This window comes from Aspergillus stella-maris, assembly GCF_047715825.1.
Source record: "Aspergillus stella-maris strain CBS 113639 unplaced genomic scaffold BDV14scaffold_53, whole genome shotgun sequence".
Lineage (NCBI taxonomy): Eukaryota > Fungi > Ascomycota > Eurotiomycetes > Eurotiales > Aspergillaceae > Aspergillus > Aspergillus stella-maris.
The window spans coordinates 38,249-55,347 of record NW_027396847.1 but is presented as its reverse complement, the minus strand read 5'-3'; the positions used below and the strand labels follow the sequence as shown (position 1 = coordinate 55,347).

Below are 17,099 nucleotides of genomic sequence, written 5' to 3'. Positions count from 1 at the left end.
GTTCTGTGTCAAATCCGAGGGAAGGTGCGATGGGGAGTCGTTCCTTCCTCAGCGCGCACATCGCAACTGTAAGTATTAGGAAGGTGCGACTGACGGGCACCTGGGGCTCCTTCCCCCTTTGCGTAACTTGCACCCCCAACTTAATAGGAAGGTACGATGGCTAGCCGTTCGCTCCTTCCTTTAGTGGCACGATGCACGTTTCAGGGCTGCGGAAGGCGTGATGCGTACCTTGTGTTTGCTCCTTCCTCCAATTATATAATCTTGGCTCCGAAAAAGGCGCGATCGTTGATCGGCTACGGTTGCTCTTTTCTTGCTAGAGTTATGAGCACCTATAGCATAGATATAGGGCAAGACATAGCAGGCCTCAGAGAAGATGAGAGACTGAGCCCAGAGATAAACGAAGTATATTGATAGGTAGTCAAAGTCACTACCCATCATGTTCGGTGTCGCGCCGTAACGTCCGCCATGCTACATGTACTGCCGTGGGTTAAGAGTGATCCCTACTGGTTGGATACAGGTAGTGACGATGTTGGGTGGAAAGAGTATCAAGTTCTTTTTCATTTTAATAAAAAGCCCGCTGGTATTTCATCTAATACATCCCAATTCCCCGTTGGACGCCGTTTACATGACAACACCGGAGTTGGAAGCAATACGCTGGAGAACTATATTAGCATTGTTCGAGGAGATGTGTAGGAGCGGGAAAACTCACAGGCCAAAGCTCAGCAGCCTCCTTACCGACAGGGCCGGTAATAGCGGAACCCTTCATTTCACCCTTGGCATTGACGATCTGTAACCATGTTAACATTTATGCTGGCCCAGTTGTATCTGGAGGATTCCAATCAAATTCTCCGGGGGCAGAGAGAGTATAACGTACAACACCGGCATTGTCCTCGAAGTAGAGGTAGATGCCGTCTGGGCGGCGCCAGGGCTTGCTCTGGCGGACAACGACAGCGGGCATGACCTTCTTACGGAGCTCGGGCTTTCCCTTCTTGACGGTGGCCATGACCATGTCACCGACACCGGCAGCGGGGAGACGGTTCAGACGGGCACCGATACCCTTGACGGAGATGATGTAGAGGTTACGGGCACCGGAGTTGTCGCAGCAGTTGAGGACGGCGCCGCTGTTCACATGTTAGTTTTCCAGGCTTTCGATTTCTATTCGTCGTTGTTTCAGGTATGGAAGGGTATGAGGGGTCGAGAGATTGGTTTCTATGTTCGTTGTAGGGAAAATCTGAATCGAATTCTCTGGGGTGGGCTGGGTAGGTGGACTGTTGGAACGTACCAAGGCAGACCGAGCGTCATCTTCAGCTTGTTGCCGGCAACACCACGACTAGTTGAGAAAATACTGATTAGCTGATTGTCCTCGAAAAGATGAATTTCCCCGTGCAAAATCTCGAATCCCGCATCCATATCGAATTGCCCATCAGGCGCGAAAAAAAAAATGTTGGTAGGGATCTGTCGTTCTCGAATCCGGCATGCATCTCCTCCTTTTCCTCATTCTGCGGGTTCTCTCCTCAATATGTGACTTCCCCTCCATGTCGTTGCACCTCGAAGATCGTATCGAATCGTCATGGCGTAGCGTATCATATTCCATCGCAAAACCACAAGCACAACCGAACCAAAGCAAAATCAAAAACTCACCCTCTCTTGGAAGACATCTTGGCTATGTATTGTCGTTAAACGGTGTCGGATAACGGGTTTGGCGACAGAAGGGAGGCGACGAGAGGTCGAGACGGAGTTGGATGGCTTTCCACTGGGTTTCTCAGTGTTCTCGCTTAGTGCGGGTGTGCTTGCAAAATCTTGGCGGTGGAGCGTTGATTGGCTGCGCAGGAGTGGATGCTGAGCCCTAAGGCTTTGCTGCTTTGGGAAGGAACGGTCCAGGGCGGTCAGCTGTAGTCATTAGTCAGCTGTATAGCTAGTGGTGCATAATTCGAGAATAAAGCCTCACTACTATGTAGGGTTCCGTATGATAACAATGATATAAGAAGCGAAATTGATTTACATAAATTATCTCATAGCCAGGCTTCGATATAAAGCGGTATAAATCGAAAGAAGAACCCTCCGTAAAAGCAATGCATTAAGCACCCCATATAATCTTCCCAAACACCGTACCATTTGCGCCAGAAACTCGAGAACGTACGACGACGCCATCTTTACTGCGTCTATTCTGCACTTTTCGCGGCTTCGGCCTGTGGCTCAGCGCTTGGCTCCTTGGACTTCGCCGTGTCCTGCTCAGCCTTCAGCGTGGAAGCCTCCTCTGTTCGTGGCGCTTCAGAGGTCTTGTTTTGGGTCTCGGTCGTCGCAGTTTCTGTAGGCTCGATAGCCTTTGCGGGCTCTGATTCCTTCTCCCCTTGCTCGGAAGTTGCTTTTGTTTGCGGCGCTGACTCACTTGCCGCGGTATCTAACGCAAGCGTTTCTTCGGCAGGCTTGTTCGCCAGTGTCTCGGTCGCCGCAGGTACCTTCTGCTCTGCCTCAGGCGCCGCGGCATCCGCATCGGCCATCGCTGTGTCCTCATCCGCTGGTCTAGGGGACTCCGGACGGGAGATAGGGACTGACGTGGGAGCAGGCTCTCTTGCGTCGAGTGCCATCTCGGAATCCCCAAGAGACCCGTTCTCCGCCTTGTCAGCAGCAGAAGACGTTCCCTGGGCTTCAGAATCAACTTCAGGCCCAGGCGCTTCCGCCATCTTCGCATCAGCACCGGTGTCCATCTCATCGTCAGGGACTGAGGAGGCATCTTGAGGTGTAGCCATGCCACTTTCAACTCCAGAATCGGCAAGGTCAAGTCGATAATTGGCCTGGTTTCGTCGTTTTAAATGGACCGGTTTACGGCTGACTCCATTCGCGGCATTTTCGTCCTCATCTTCACTGTCACTGAGTTCGCCGGGCTTCTCAATATATTGATCGAATTGTCGTTTTGTGAAACGCTTGTCTTTGTTCTCGTCTTCGTCTAAGTCGTCCAAAATCGCCTCGGCTTCATCGTCCATGCCGTCTACCAATGATTCACGGGGAACGTCGGTCATCTGCACGGATGGTGCAAATGCCGTTCGCTTCAAGTTCTCGACAACCTGCGTGCGGATCTTGTCTAGATATTCTCTCGTGTTGGCGTTGTCCATATTTGACGGACGGACGTCCAGTTCATAGTCCGGCGCGAAGTACTGTTTGGTGTGAGTAGTTTGATTATTGTGTAACGGTTTCAAGACTTACTTCGTAATAGTCGTTATAAGGAAGATTGGATCCTAGGCTATCCCCAACAAGGATACCTGTTTCGAAAGCCCAGGTTCGCGCGACGTTGCGCATGGTGTATCCACCACCTCCAAGGATCAAGGTTGGAAGATTGAAGCTCTTTACATAATTGACGCAGTTTGCGTGACCGCGCATGCTCAGGTTGAAGCATCCAAGGCGATCACCAGAGAGACTGTCACCTCCGCACTGAAGGACAACCGCTTCTGGGCGGTACCACTCCATCACGCTCTTGATGACAGGCTCAAAAATGCTCTTGTATGAGACATCGTCAATGCCGTCACGGAGCGGGAAATTGACCGCATAGTATTTACCCTGCCCAACTCCAATATCACGGAGTTCACCAGTTCCAGGGAAGTACTCGCCGTACTTGTGGAATGAGACCGTCATTACGCGGTCTGTGGTGTAGAATGCCTCTTCAACACCGTCACCGTGATGGACGTCAATGTCGATGTACAGGACTCGCTGCTTGAACCGCAGAAGTTCAAGAATACCGAGAACAATGTCTGGCGCGATACGTGAGCTTGGCCTGAAAAAAAAAAAAAAAAAGCTTACAACCAGGGTGTACGTACCATTCACATAGCAAAATCCACTAGCTTCGCTCTTCTTAGCGTGGTGAAGACCACCCGCCCAATTGACGGCAATATCGCATTTGTTACGGTTGAGCCGAGCCGCACCCTCCATACTACCGCCGGCAGAGATACCACAGAACTCGAAAAGCCCATCGAATACAGGACAATCGTCTCCGACGTTATACTTGCTCTGCTCCTTCGCATATGCCTCCATGTTGTCCGGAGTCACTTTCGAAAGAAAGTCGATGTATTCGTCGGTGTGGAATTGGGTCATCTCGAACTTGGAGGCCGGCTTCGCACGCTACAAGGGATCGAAGTCAGCGCAATGCTCGCATCCAGTACCAGATTAATAATCACGCACGTAAATCTCCATTTTCTTGTAGAGACTGTAGTTCATCACCAAGCTATGCGTCATCCTGATGCGATGAGGCTTCATCGGGTGTCCCGAGACATATGCATAGTTTCCCACATCAGAATCGTAGAAGTAGGCGACTCTCTTGCTGCGATCCGAAGCGCCATTCAGATTTATAGGGTCCAGAGGAGGCCCTGCAGGCCCCGAAAGCCCTGAAGCCATTTTTGACGTATATTGGGAAGAAAGACTAACAAATCCTCACTCAGAACGGCGGAGAGCGATAACTCGTGGAGCCGGTCTTTGCTCGGGAACGAGATGTGAGGGTAGATCGCGAAAAAAGTGAAGAAATCGAACGTGAGATGAGTCTTGAAGCCGTCGGAAACAAGTCGAAAGATCCGTCCAGCAAATCACGAGACTAACCAGAATGCATCAAAGAAATTGAACCATCTGATGCATCGGCGAGGATGAGGATCTACTCCGGTTGAGAGGAATCGAAGGGAGGCCGAGCGAAAGGCGGCGGGCGCCAGGACGGAGCTGTTCTCACCGCCTTCGTCAGCCTCTCAGCGCCTGCGAAGAAGCTCAAGCCTCCAAGCCTGGATCATCACGGCACCTCAACTCACGCCCCATTCCATACCTTTCTTTCATCTTCATCTACCTTACTCCGTGATCTCCCATACATCCCACCCGATCTCAGAACGACATCGCTTTTTCTCTACGTTGTGTTTCTAGAATTCCACTTCGTTGACGCCAGTCCGACGCCGAGAGTCCGCTTGGAGCTTCCATAGAGGAAGTGGTCCTTTGCTTCATTCTACATCCCCATCTTCTATACTTCATCAGCAGCCATGGATAGACTTTCTCGGATGATTGCGGCCGCCCAAGGCATGGGCATGGGTAGTTCTGCTCCTGGTGGTGTAAGTACCTCCCCCGGCTGTCCTGCCATCGACCGTTTGCTCCTTCGGAGTCATGAATTATCCAAGCTGCTAGAGCTCTGTCAAAGTTTACTGAGACCGAGTCCGTATCGGCTAACACAATGCTCATAGGATACGCCAAACCTTCTCGATAACTGCGAAACCGTACACATCTCATCTTTGGCGCTACTGAAGATGTTAAGGCACGGACGGGCAGGTGTTCCGATGGAAGTCATGGGCCTCATGTTGGGTGAATTTGTAGACGAGTACACAGTACGGGTTACCGATGTGTTCGCGATGCCCCAAAGTGGTACCGGTGTCAGTGTTGAAGCCGTGGACCCCGTGTTTCAAACCAAGATGATGGATATGCTCCGACAGACAGGACGGTAAGTTCTATTATCAATTTATTAGGTTGGACTGTACTGAGACAACTTGCTACACAGACCGGAACCCGTTGTTGGCTGGTACCACTCCCATCCTGGTTTCGGATGCTGGCTGTCCTCCGTCGATATCAACACCCAGCAATCGTTCGAGCAGCTTACTCCCCGTGCCGTCGCCGTCGTCGTTGACCCCATCCAATCCGTCAAGGGCAAGGTCGTCATTGATGCCTTCCGTCTCATTCAGCCTCAGACCGTCGTCATGGGCCAAGAACCCCGGCAAACGACCTCTAACCTTGGCCACCTCAACAAGCCATCAATCCAGGCCTTGATCCACGGACTTAACAGACACTACTACAGCATTGGAATCAACTACCGCAAGACGGGACTTGAAGAGAACATGCTGATGAACCTACACAAGCAAGTCTGGACTGAAGCTTTGCAAATGAACGACTTCCACGATGAATGCCAGCACAACACCGATCGTATGAAGCAGCTTGTCAGCCTTGCTGAAGGCTACGAGAAGCGAGTGAAGGAGGAGACCGAGCTCACTAAGGATCAGCTGAAGACAAGATATGTCGGAAAGGTCGATCCCAAGAAGCGTGAGTACCCTCATTCCCTTGGTCTGGTTCTACGTTCTTTACTGACAAATATGATTCTTAGACATTGAGGATGTGAGCCAGCAGCTGATTGAAGACAACATCGTTGCCGTCTCACGGCAGATGATTGATAAGGAGGCTTCGGTGGCGCGGCAATCGAATGGCAAGGGGTCTCAGAATGGCACTGGCATGGACGTTGATGACGAGCTATAATGGATTTATGTACCATATTGTCTAGAGGATAACTTCAAACTTCCATGACACAACGAAATAACATTTGACGGTCATTCTCGTCAATATCTACCTTGAATTTTGTAACCAGACGTTTCATTCATACATAAGTGGCTAAAGCAAGATTTATATACATCCTTCTACAGAAGGTTAGATCTGCGCATCAATTGCATGCACATCGGTCAAACGACGTCTTATTTGACCTCTTCGACCAGGGACGGATTTCTTTTGATGTCGGTTACCCTTCGTTTGGTACTCTTCAGTTCGTACCAAGACAGGTCATGGACCATGTCTTCCTTATCATAATCGGTCCATCCTCGCTGAGGCCCCCATACAACCTTCTTACCGGCGGCGGTTGCCTCATGCAGGAGCCGTGTCATTAACGACCCATTTTTGACAACAGATGGGTTCCCATCAAATTCAATGTACTCCAAACTTGGCAGTTGCTCTAGTACGTCGTGCAGCAAGCCGCCGGCAAAGTCTGAATAGAAGTTGTCGGAGATGCGGAAGCCGCGGAATACCGGGTGAGATGGGTCACACTCGATAAAGATCTTGAGGAGCCGCAGGCGAGACAGCTCTTCCAAACCCAAATTGGGCGTAACTTTCCATGTGGCAGGTGGCGCCGTCCAACTAGACCCAAGGATCAACTCGATTGTGCCAATGCAAGAACGATACTTGCTGGGAATGCTTCTGAGCGTAGGTATCCGGGAATAATCTTGGATATGGAAGATGCGAAATGCTTGCGTCGAGTAGAAGTAATCAGTCGCTTCATCATGCATTTGTTTCGAGGTGAGGAATAACGCGATGCGGTGCGATTGTGGCGAACGCAGCGGATTTTTCGACGAGGCCCCTACACTGCCATTGGATTTTCTGCTGCGACGTTTTGGCGTGAACAACAAAAAGTGGTATATCAGGAGACGGATTTCTCCGGGGAGATCGAAGAATGGAAAGGGCTCTTTCGGCGTTGGGTATTCGTAATCACCGTCGTCTTCTTCAGAGTCGTACTCTGTGCTCATAATATTTCGCAGCCATCGAGGTCTGCCTTCGAAAAATCCATTGCTTTCAGGCGCTGGCTCGGGCGCAGGATCCGGTGGAAGGTCCGCGAACCGTACTCTCCTCAATGGTTCTATGAGAGCTTCGGCCATTGTGACGGACTGGACGGTTGAGATCTAGAGGACATACGCAGGATGATGATACGGAAGTGTGAAAAATCGGCGCCTAGACGGATTTGATTGTTTTTAAATCATGCCATTATTGTTTTAAACTGGAGTCGAGAGTGGATAGGGAGGCAACTTTCTCAAGTAAGCATCGCCCTCCACCTGTCATCGATCGAGGAAAAATGAGGATTGTATCCCACCAACGGGGCTGCAACTGCACAGAAGTTCTTCGCTGCGGCTCTTGGGTGTGGGAGTCATCGGTCTCCCCAGTTAATACAACCCGGCATGCATAGGAATGGCTTGAAGGGTCAAATTTGTGGACTGGGTGATCAACTTTCAAATTGAAGAAAAAAAAAGAAAAGATCAAGAAGCTGGCTGGCGGCGGGGCCTTATAAAGCGCCGGGAACTGCGCGGCTGGTCCGTTGCCACCCGCCGTAGCAGCCAATGCGATGATGAAACTTCTCGAGATCCAACTTCGACCTCCAACACCGCCTACGCACGTCTGCTCTAACCGCAAGTTTGCACTGCTGTTTGCTTCGCCGCTCAATTGACCTCTCGATCCGCGAGCGGCGTTGTTCCTTGGTCTCGAGCCAGCCCTTTGAACCAATCTTGTGCATGGCCTGAGTGCACTTTGACTTTGATTTCTACAGTTCTACATCTATCCATCACAGCATGCTTCGTCGCGCCATCTTGCCTCTAACGAGGCCGAACGGTCTCGCCTCGGCTCCTCGTCTATCCGCAATCCCTCTTTCACATTCGCGATTATACGCGAAGGCCTCTAAACCTAAAACTCCCTATAAGCTTCCGAACTCTATGAAATCTGCGAAGCCCGAACAACCTGCCAAGTCTGAGAAGCAGGAACAGTATTCTGCGGAGCAGGCAGAGTTCAAGACGGACGCAAACCCTGAAGCCAATACTGCCAACACTACATCACAAGCTTCCGATTCCGTAAGTTAGAACCTTTCTTTATTTACACGTCTTTCCATGGCCTGACCAGAGTACCTTAGAAGCCGGAATCGGACCCGACACCATCCAAACAAGATGCCCCCCAGAAGCCGCTCCCCGACCTGACGCAAGGTATCCCGTCGACTCTCGCCGCAGAATTGGAAGCCCGATCCAAGCCGCGTAGCCCTGGTTCACTGAACCTCACGGAAGATCCCTCTCGATTCGAAGAAGATTATGGTGAAGGTGGCCGCGGCGACAACCCCAACTACGAATCGTCCCTCGACCGCAAACGCGCCCGTATGGCCAACCTGATGTACGCCCTTTTCTTACTTGGAGGTGTCGGTGGTGTGGCCTACTATGGACGCAACTGGGACACTGCTGAGGAGGAGTTGGCGCACCCCGAGGCCCCGTCCGGCTGGGGCTTCGGACTTTGGTACAATCGTATCAAAGCTCGGTATGGCGATATTACAAGCTACTACAAGGACCCTGCTTTTCCGAAACTGCTTCCCGACGAGGACCCCAACCTTCGCCAGCCCTACACTCTCGTTTTGAGTATGGAAGATCTGCTTGTGCACAGCGAGTGGAGCCGTGAGCACGGATGGCGCGTTGCGAAGCGACCTGGTGTCGACTACTTCCTTCGCTACCTAAACCAGTACTACGAACTCGTCCTCTTCACCACTGTGCCTAGCATGATGGCCGACCAGGTGCTTCGCAAGCTTGACCCCTACCGTATCATCCGCTGGCCCTTGTTCCGCGAGGCTACCCGTTACAAGGACGGAGAGTACATCAAGGTGAGACTCACATATACTCCTTTGAAAACTGCTTCGGACTAATCAATTACTAGGATCTTTCTTACCTCAACCGCGACCTCTCTAAAGTTATTCTGATCGACACCAAGGACGAGCACGCCCGCCTGCAGCCCGAAAACGCTGTCATCCTCGACAAGTGGGATGGAAACCCCAAGGACAAGACCCTCGTCGCCTTGATCCCCTTCCTTGAATACCTTGCCGGTATGGGCGTCGAAGATGTGCGCCCTATTCTCAAGTCCTTCGAAGGACAACCAATCCCCGTTGAATTCGCCAAGCGCGAGAAGGCTATGCGCGAGCGCTTCGAAAAGGAGCTCGCTGAAGAGCAGAAGAAGCGTCCTCGCAGCGGTATGGGCAGCCTCGCCTCCGCACTCGGTCTGAAGTCCTCGCAACGCACCATTGACGGTGAGGCATCGCCTTCCCAGGGTCTGCAAGAGGGCAAGATGCTCTGGGACCAGATCCGCGAGCGCGGCCAGAAGAACTACGAGCTCATCGAGAAGGAGATCCGCGAGAACGGAGAGAAGTGGCTCGCCGAGATGGCCGCTGAGGAGGAGAAGATGCGCCAGGAGCAGATGGAGAGCATGAAGGGCTCGTTGACCGGTTTCCTTGGCGGCTCTAAGAAGGAGTAAATAATTTCTCGTTGAGATTCAATTATTTATATCTACCTTACTCATTGCCTGCTATTCACCGGCTCAAAGAAGAGTACCCTATTTATATCATGCTATATGACTTCGTGATCTCCTCTCTTCCTTGACCGTCTCAATGCGTGCCCTGGATGCTTCTTGCGGTTTTTCTTTTCTCGGGGGTCGTTGTATTATTTGGATAGACGTTTTTCATCTTTGGCTACTACCAACTACTTGAGCATTGCGGGTGACTGTAAAATAGCATGTTGATGTTAGTTATGTGTATAAATTGAATATTATTTTAATAGACGCATGTGTTAACGCTTACACTCATCACTGATTAAACTAAGCCCACATACTCCGTACTTTGACTAGTAATCCTGCTTCTCGATATTGTTGAACATACACTTCATAAACCATCACACTGGGTATATACATCGAAGTAAGTTAGTAAAGTCATCATATCCACCGGAGCACCTGTTAAGAGGGCCCGACCCAAGTCCACCCAGTCCAATCATATCGAATTTTCTACAACCCGAAACCAAAAAGCCAAGGTATCTTTCACGAAAGATTCACGTCCTGAAAAACACTAACGTCCCAAATCCCCGTCATATCGAAGGGGAACCCATCCATCGTCCCAAACGTATTCGAGATACTCATCATATCATCCACAATATCATTATTTGTCTGCGTCTCAGGCATCTGTATCGAGATCGCAGCGGGGTTAACGAGCGGGTTATCCGGCGGGCCCATGAGACCGGTCCCTGTGCCTGCGTGATGCGCGTCGCCTGTGCCGGCAGTAGCGGAGGAGGTGCCGTTTGCTTGTCCGCTGCCGCTGCCGTTTGCGGGGAGACGGTTTAGAATCCGCTCGCAGTGGTCGAGGCACATGTCTGCTACGTCCCAGTCGTATTCTTCGCGGACGCGGCGGAGGATAGAGCGGAAGGTTTCGACGTTTGCGAGGCAGGTGCGGGCGACTTCGGGGTCGGAGGTTTCGAATGCACAGCGGACGAGGAGCGTTGCGGTTGAGGTTAGGTGGAAGGCGCTGTCTGGGATGAGTTAGTTTTGTTATTTAGGGTGGATTGTTAGACACGCACAGGGAAGCCAGAATTCCTTGAAGTTCTCCTTTCGTAATGATGAGATGAAGTTTACGATGTCTTCGGCTCCTTTGCGGCACTCGGTTTGGAAGTATCGACGGGCATCTGGGAGGTCTGTTTCCGAATTGTTTACGTCCTGGAATTGACGATATTTAGATTGGGGTTCGACGACTGATGATTCCTTGAAATCTTGGTACTTACGTTGAGCTCGACCCTTCCGACTAGCAACTTGACGGCCATGAAAGCCAGCTGTAGACTGCATAGACCAGCTATTCGATCTTCTGATGGGCTTGACGGCGTGCGTAACCAATCCGGAAGTGAGTCTTCCCAAACATCCAACTCGGTTCGTATCCGACGGACTTCCTTGCTTGTTTCTCGAGGTGATCGTAGCTGGAGGCCATAGACAAGAGGAAGGAGCTCGCCCAGTATCTCTGTCAAACGACATAGCGCGATGTGACAATGTGCTGCTCTTACGCGTTCAGGCGAGCGCGAGGCTGGTGGCACCAGAACCTCCACGGTAGGTAAGGGAACATCGTATTGGTTCCGAGCAATCTGAGGAGGTACACCGTGCCCGAAACTCCCCCTTGAGGCAACCATTGTAAGAAAACGAAAGAAATTAAAGGATAGGACCCTCAAAACTTACCATCGGTCGTGGATTACAACAGCCCACCAAAGACGGACTCGCTGGTTCTGTTCCTGTTGAGATAGCTTCCAATTGCTGGGATCTCGGTTCAACCCTAGGCAATGGGCGAGAGACACCATTCGCCCAGAGCTGATAGCATTTCCGGTCATGGAAAAGATGGGACGTCCCGTGAGATCTATAAGAGCTGCACTGATAGTCGAGAGTCCAGGGGCAGAAAATTCCTCGTGAAGGGCAGCAACAGTCAGGTTCACAGCATATCGAACATCTGGTTTTGGATGGCAGGCAAGTTTAGGAGTATGCTTCCAGTGGACTAATGACATGGAGTAGACTTGACAGAGAAGTGATGCTGGTGGCTCACTAGGCGAGTCTGAGATATAAGCTTCCCAGAACGCCTCGCCGTCGAAGATGGGAAAGGCTGCATTGAATTTATCGAGGAACCTGGACGTCATATCAGTAAGATCAACCATGATAATATTGTAGATTATTGCATACAGTCTGACTAGGTCATCCTTGAATGGTCCAAGTATTTGTTCCAGAATCTCTTTCTGGTTTTCTCCTGGAGGTATGCCAACGCGCATTCCTTGTCTTCGCCTAGACACAGTCTGATAGAGAATAGGCTTCCTCGGGTCGCTAGAGTAAACATTGTATGGATGATTCTTCGGCTCCACAGATCTGTTAGACTGGCGCTGAGGCATGTGCTTCTCAATCACATTTGCATCGTCGGCTACAACTGGACCAACTATGAAGACAGACTCGTTCTGGGGGTCATCGTCGACGCCATGCCGTCTCGTCTCACTGGCACGACTAGGCCCTACTGAATGTGACCGCCGAACTTCAGGCAGACTAGTGTGTTGACGAGGAGGCTGTGATGGCGAGGCGGTATCTGTAGCGCGCTTGCGCTTCTGGCCTGCATGGAAGCTTTCTCCGAGGGAATCTGGATGCCAGACTGCGGGCTCCGAGCTGTGCGGAGTCGGCAAATCATTGCCGGGTTCCTCTTGATAATGACATTCTGCTCCTTGGACTCGACATAGCATGCACGATTGACCTGGGATGTCGACTGTGCATCTTGATTTGCGTTTCCGACACAAATCACAGGCCCTGACCTTGTGCGACCTATAAGGTCTTGCCCCCGCGTTCAGTGCTGGAGAGGTCTTCGGGTTCGAATTAGACTTGACAGCTGCAGGAGGCATGTTGTGCCCCGACGACGCCAAGCACCTCGTCTCACGCCGTCCGCATAGATCTCAGGGCTTGCAATTGTTGATTGCACGTGACTTTTCCGCCGCGCGGGAATCTGAAACTATTCAGACAAGGCGGAATCCGAAGTCGGGAAGTGCGAGGAGTGTGACAGGTAGTCCTGCGATCTGCAGCCGGAACGGATGATAACAAAATGCACAGACTCAGGGCTTTGCCTCGGGGCTAGAACATTCCCAGGCTTCTTCAACCTGAGACAGGGCAGTTCGAACGAGCGCAAGAGCCAATTGCGGAGTCATTCAACAACGACCAGAGACATGGATTTCGAGTATTGATTGCTCAAACGTCAATGAATAGGTCGATAGCCAGCGGCCAATGGCTTCTCTTTTGTCTGCCCTCCTATCACCAACCAGCAGCAACAGCGGAATTCCTTTCTTTTTCTTGGACTTGCCCGCCGTCGCCTGTGTGGGGGAGGGAGATGCTGACTCATCCAGCCAGCCAACCACGTGCCTTATATTTTTATCGGCCTGATCCGAAGCTCCAGTTGGTCTACCACCACGGCACTACCACCGACTACGCTGTCGACGCTCACGCCGCCATCGTCACCTCGTCCAAGCGATCGGTTCTGCCTTGTCGCAGTGCACTGCATTTCTCTCCTGCGTCCGCCGTCTCTCGTGGCCCCTTCGCTCATTTCTGTGCTGTATCATCCTGTGCTAGCGTGTTTGATAACTCCTGCGGGGAGACCGTCTTGCTGCAACTGGGCTTAGACTCGACAGCCAATAAAGCGTTCCTCTTGTGATCGGGCAAGATCTCCGTTGTAGCGACACAGCCACCAGCCCAAGTTGTTAGCGAAGATCTCAGGCTTTTACATGTCCAGTCCCCCCTGATTTTTTCTTCTCGAATTGACAGTGAAGATCATGAAAACGCGCCATTGATCTCGGATATGCCTTGGTTTTTTGTGATGTGTTTGAATTGAAGATGGAGGAGGATGTTCGGTCCCCTCACCATGAGCGGCTTGGTGTTGACGGCGAGTCGCTCCTCGAGTCCGATGCCACTCGACATCCCCAACAACCACAAACGCCAGAGCCACATGTCTCACGGAAGAACTCCATGACAGCACCGCCCAACCAGGATATGCCTGCAAACCCATCCAGCCGTCTACCTCGGAATGTGATCGAGCAGTAAGTACAATTTGACCTACGCGAAGCACCTCACTATATCGCGATGGCTAGGGCTTCTCAGATTCTATCTTCTATAACACCAGACAATTTTTTTGACTCATTGTATAGCATTCTCTACGTGGCCGATGCGAGTACATTCGCGTCGCTGACCCTGTTGAACCGCGAGTGGCGGCGGATATCCGATTCGCCTGCCCTGTATGGCCATCAATTATCCCAATGTCCATCTTTTGCGTTGTCGCAAAAGGCTACTGAATCAGACCAGTCCAGAGCCTGCAACTTACCTCTTCTGAAGCAGAAATTCTTCACAGAGATCAGGCGCAATGGGTTTGACGTGTTTTTTCGCCCCCACCAGACTCTGGTCAAACTTATCTCCACCTCTATGAGTTCGTCAACGGCCTTTCCGCGCGGTGAAGCTTTTCGTTTTGCCTTCTCACAAAGTGCTCAACTTATCCTCTGCATCAGTTCCTCTCGAATTGTTGTTTTGGATGTGGCCTCGGAGCCGCCGATTGTGAAGCACGAATTGAAAACCCTAAGGCGCCCGTTGCACGCCACTATCGTGGACGACGGGTCGCTTCTTGCTGTCGTCTCTTCGAGTCACGAAGTCAACATCTACAGTCTTTCTAACTCGGAAGCCAAACTTATCCAGACCCTCAAGCTAAACGATGTTCCACGCACATTGGCTCTTTCCCCGGCGGGAAGTGTCCTTGCGATTGCATATAATGATATGATTGAGGTGTACGCTGTCGGCGAGGGCGCATTGGCCACAGAACGAAGAGCAGTTCGATGTGCTGGGGTTGACTCGCTTGCATTCTCTTCCGATGGTGTCATTCTCCTAGGGTCTTCAGAGAACCACCTATCAGGCAGTTTAGTCACCATAACTGTACCTCTTTATGGCGAGCAGGACAACGACTTTTCCGTCAAGGACGCTCAAGTCCAAATGTGGACTACTCAGATACTCTTCCCGGACTCTGTTCAGAATTATAGCTTTGCTTGTCTGGTACCGTTGCACACGGAAGGCGAAGGAAGCTGGATTCTAGGCTTTGACAACCAACTCGGAACGTTCAGAGCCACTGGGGCGAGTGGATCTAGTTCCGGCACAACATACTTTGCGAGTCCGATGTGTGAGCAGACGCTCAAAGAATATCCTCCAACGATGCCTGCGTCTTCGGACTGCGAGGGTGAACTCGTCGCCTTGGGATTTCAAGACTCGGGTGTTTGGGTATATGGCTTACCTGATCGCCTTGACATCGCACCCGTCGCTCAGAATTCGACACAGTCTCGTCCACGCACTGCTCAAAGCCAGTCAACCGTGGGTACGGATTCAGGAACTAATATTAGCCGGCTGCAGCAAAGTATCACTCGTCCGAAAGTACTTATCAATGGACACAGAGTCACAGATATCCCCGGAATTACTGCTGCCCACTGGGTGCGACGCGATTATAGCACGGGCGAGCAACGAAGGCTGGCTGCCGTGGCGCCCGGTGGAGTCGACCATACGAGTTTTGGTGAAGAGGACGTGCCTCTTGATGGCGGCAGGATTCTACTCTTGGATTTCGCACGCTCGGCGACGAATGGAAAAGTAACAGAGCTGGTCATCGAAATTGGAGAGTCAGAGCCTGTGCTACTTCAAGAACCGAACTCTAACCTAGACACCGAGGTTGAATTGGAGAGAAGGAGAACTCGCCTACATCGTGGAAGCTCGTCTGGGATACCGGGCAGAGGAGCGCGCGAGTCGTACCCAGCTGCTAGCCACAGTGCACGTATGCGCCCTCGCAGAAATAGCTCTTATCTCTCCGCCTCCTCGAGTGAAGTTGCGGACGGTGAGGTACCTGCTATCCCGGATAGCCCTTACGACAACACGCAACCGCGATCGCAAGACACGTTAAGACGTGCAGCCACCGCGGCTGCTGCAAATCGCAGGCGTGTTGCTCGTGAACCACGCCATGTCTTTCTCAACACGCCTGTGCCCCCGATTTTCCAGATCCCCCATGAAAGTGATGCCGATAACTGGGTTCCTCCACCACCTCCATACCAGCGCGAGGCAGACGCACCCCTTCCTGAGCACCTGAGAAGGACTCTACTTCCTCCAGCACGAAGGTCTGGCCAAAACGTGGCAGAGTCATTTCGAAGATCTCTTTCCACCCGGTTCTCGTCGGACTCTTCGTCCCGGCCCTCTCTTCATCGACTAAACACCGTTACCGGCCAAAATACGTCTTCTCGCGTGAGAAGAACTGTGGCAGAGCCTTCGACATCTGACCGACGACCTGCCAGCTTCATCCGCAGAAGAGAAGGTTCAAACCAGACTCAACTACTCAGCAGTGTGAATGAGTCCAATGTCCCGCCACAGCCGCAACAGCCTTTAGTCTCTCCTCAGACCCTACCGAACGGCGCAAGCTTCAACCAATCACCTACCCAAATCACGCCCATGACCATCCAACTCCCAAACAACAACCAATTCACCGACTCTCAATATGTCATGCCAGCAGTCCCTCCCACTCCTCCGGCGATGAACACCTACCTCTACTCGCTCTCCTCACCCAACCTCGTCCCAGACCTCATCCCTGAAAGTCCCGAAACCCCCGTTCAGAATGGGATGAACAATCGACCTGTCCACGACCGTACCCAATCACACGACTATAGACCACCCCTTTCAGCAGCTGCTCTCCGCAATCGCCGAGCCTCGACGGATCCCACGCACTCTGAGAGTGCACAGTCTGTTGCCCCGGAGCAGCAGTGGCGGAGACGGATCGAGGAGTGGAATGAAAGGACTATCTATGAGAGGAGCAAGAAGCATCGAAGCAAGTGTAGTGTTATGTGATGTGAGAGGATGTGTTGGTATTTAAGACACCTAATTCTTTTCTTCTGTACTTATTCTATCTTTTGATTTTACTTTTCTTGGTTAGCATATATCCCAGCGATATTGGCTTGTTGGACAAGAGCAATGATATTGATCTTTTTCATATACCCATTCTGGTCATTCGTTTGGCGAGCTCTATTATGTAGTCACGGGTGGAGGAGCCATGATTTTTATATAGTCAATCGGAATCAATATTGCTAATGGCTTTAAAAGGTCAGATCAAACGCAAAACAAATCAAACGATCTCGTTGATATCATATAATCTATCATAAAGCAACGCTTCAAACAGATACATCTCAATTCCCAAACTGTAGGTATCACAA

The 17,099-nt window shown here is 51.4% G+C and overlaps 9 protein-coding genes across 9 annotated transcripts; 4 read left to right on the top strand and 5 right to left on the bottom strand.

The window, feature by feature from the left end:
* Positions 1-93: 93 nt before the first annotated feature.
* Positions 94-505, bottom strand: BDV14DRAFT_178614 (uncharacterized protein). Its single transcript, XM_073769622.1, has one exon. It carries the CDS (start codon positions 436-438, stop codon positions 181-183), a length of 258 nt encoding a protein of 85 aa, XP_073625231.1. The 5' UTR covers positions 439-505; the 3' UTR covers positions 94-180.
* On the bottom strand, positions 264-1,917 carry BDV14DRAFT_108132 (60S ribosomal protein uL14). Its single transcript, XM_073765637.1, has 5 exons — positions 1,642-1,917; positions 1,283-1,330; positions 875-1,121; positions 710-787; positions 264-654 (listed from the first exon to the last, which is right to left on the bottom strand). Exons 1-5 carry the CDS (start codon positions 1,656-1,658, stop codon positions 622-624), a joined length of 423 nt encoding a protein of 140 aa, XP_073625230.1. The 5' UTR covers positions 1,659-1,917; the 3' UTR covers positions 264-621.
* A 181-nt stretch (positions 1,918-2,098) lies between these two features.
* rpdA (histone deacetylase RPD3) lies at positions 2,099-4,643 on the bottom strand. The gene is made up of 4 exons (XM_073765638.1): positions 4,174-4,643; positions 3,813-4,113; positions 3,205-3,746; positions 2,099-3,155 (listed from the first exon to the last, which is right to left on the bottom strand). Exons 1-4 carry the CDS (start codon positions 4,384-4,386, stop codon positions 2,163-2,165), a joined length of 2,049 nt encoding a protein of 682 aa, XP_073625229.1. The 5' UTR covers positions 4,387-4,643; the 3' UTR covers positions 2,099-2,162.
* Positions 4,644-4,754: 111 nt separating this feature from the next.
* On the top strand, positions 4,755-6,364 carry BDV14DRAFT_178608 (proteasome regulatory particle lid subunit RPN11). Its single transcript, XM_073769621.1, has 4 exons — positions 4,755-5,075; positions 5,205-5,458; positions 5,516-6,051; positions 6,113-6,364. Exons 1-4 carry the CDS (start codon positions 5,007-5,009, stop codon positions 6,259-6,261), a joined length of 1,008 nt encoding a protein of 335 aa, XP_073625228.1. The 5' UTR covers positions 4,755-5,006; the 3' UTR covers positions 6,262-6,364.
* BDV14DRAFT_178607 (uncharacterized protein) lies at positions 6,365-7,768 on the bottom strand. Its single transcript, XM_073769620.1, has one exon. The coding sequence runs from the start codon at positions 7,422-7,424 to the stop codon at positions 6,474-6,476; it is 951 nt and encodes a 316-aa protein (XP_073625227.1). The 5' UTR covers positions 7,425-7,768; the 3' UTR covers positions 6,365-6,473.
* A 260-nt stretch (positions 7,769-8,028) lies between these two features.
* On the top strand, positions 8,029-10,131 carry BDV14DRAFT_108096 (protein translocase subunit TIM50). Its single transcript, XM_073765636.1, has 3 exons — positions 8,029-8,384; positions 8,447-9,172; positions 9,226-10,131. Exons 1-3 carry the CDS (start codon positions 8,109-8,111, stop codon positions 9,814-9,816), a joined length of 1,593 nt encoding a protein of 530 aa, XP_073625226.1. The 5' UTR covers positions 8,029-8,108; the 3' UTR covers positions 9,817-10,131.
* On the bottom strand, positions 10,099-13,164 carry BDV14DRAFT_178602 (putative C6 transcription factor). The gene is made up of 4 exons (XM_073769619.1): positions 11,548-13,164; positions 11,106-11,487; positions 10,905-11,040; positions 10,099-10,856 (listed from the first exon to the last, which is right to left on the bottom strand). Exons 1-4 carry the CDS (start codon positions 12,735-12,737, stop codon positions 10,372-10,374), a joined length of 2,193 nt encoding a protein of 730 aa, XP_073625225.1. The 5' UTR covers positions 12,738-13,164; the 3' UTR covers positions 10,099-10,371.
* Positions 12,913-13,749, top strand: BDV14DRAFT_108074 (uncharacterized protein). Its single transcript, XM_073765635.1, has one exon. The coding sequence runs from the start codon at positions 13,088-13,090 to the stop codon at positions 13,535-13,537; it is 450 nt and encodes a 149-aa protein (XP_073625224.1). The 5' UTR covers positions 12,913-13,087; the 3' UTR covers positions 13,538-13,749.
* On the top strand, positions 13,142-16,963 carry BDV14DRAFT_178599 (F-box domain protein). The gene is made up of 2 exons (XM_073769618.1): positions 13,142-13,919; positions 14,028-16,963. The coding sequence occupies exons 1-2, from the start codon at positions 13,717-13,719 to the stop codon at positions 16,735-16,737; spliced, it is 2,913 nt and encodes a 970-aa protein (XP_073625223.1). The 5' UTR covers positions 13,142-13,716; the 3' UTR covers positions 16,738-16,963.
* Positions 16,964-17,099: the final 136 nt, after the last annotated feature.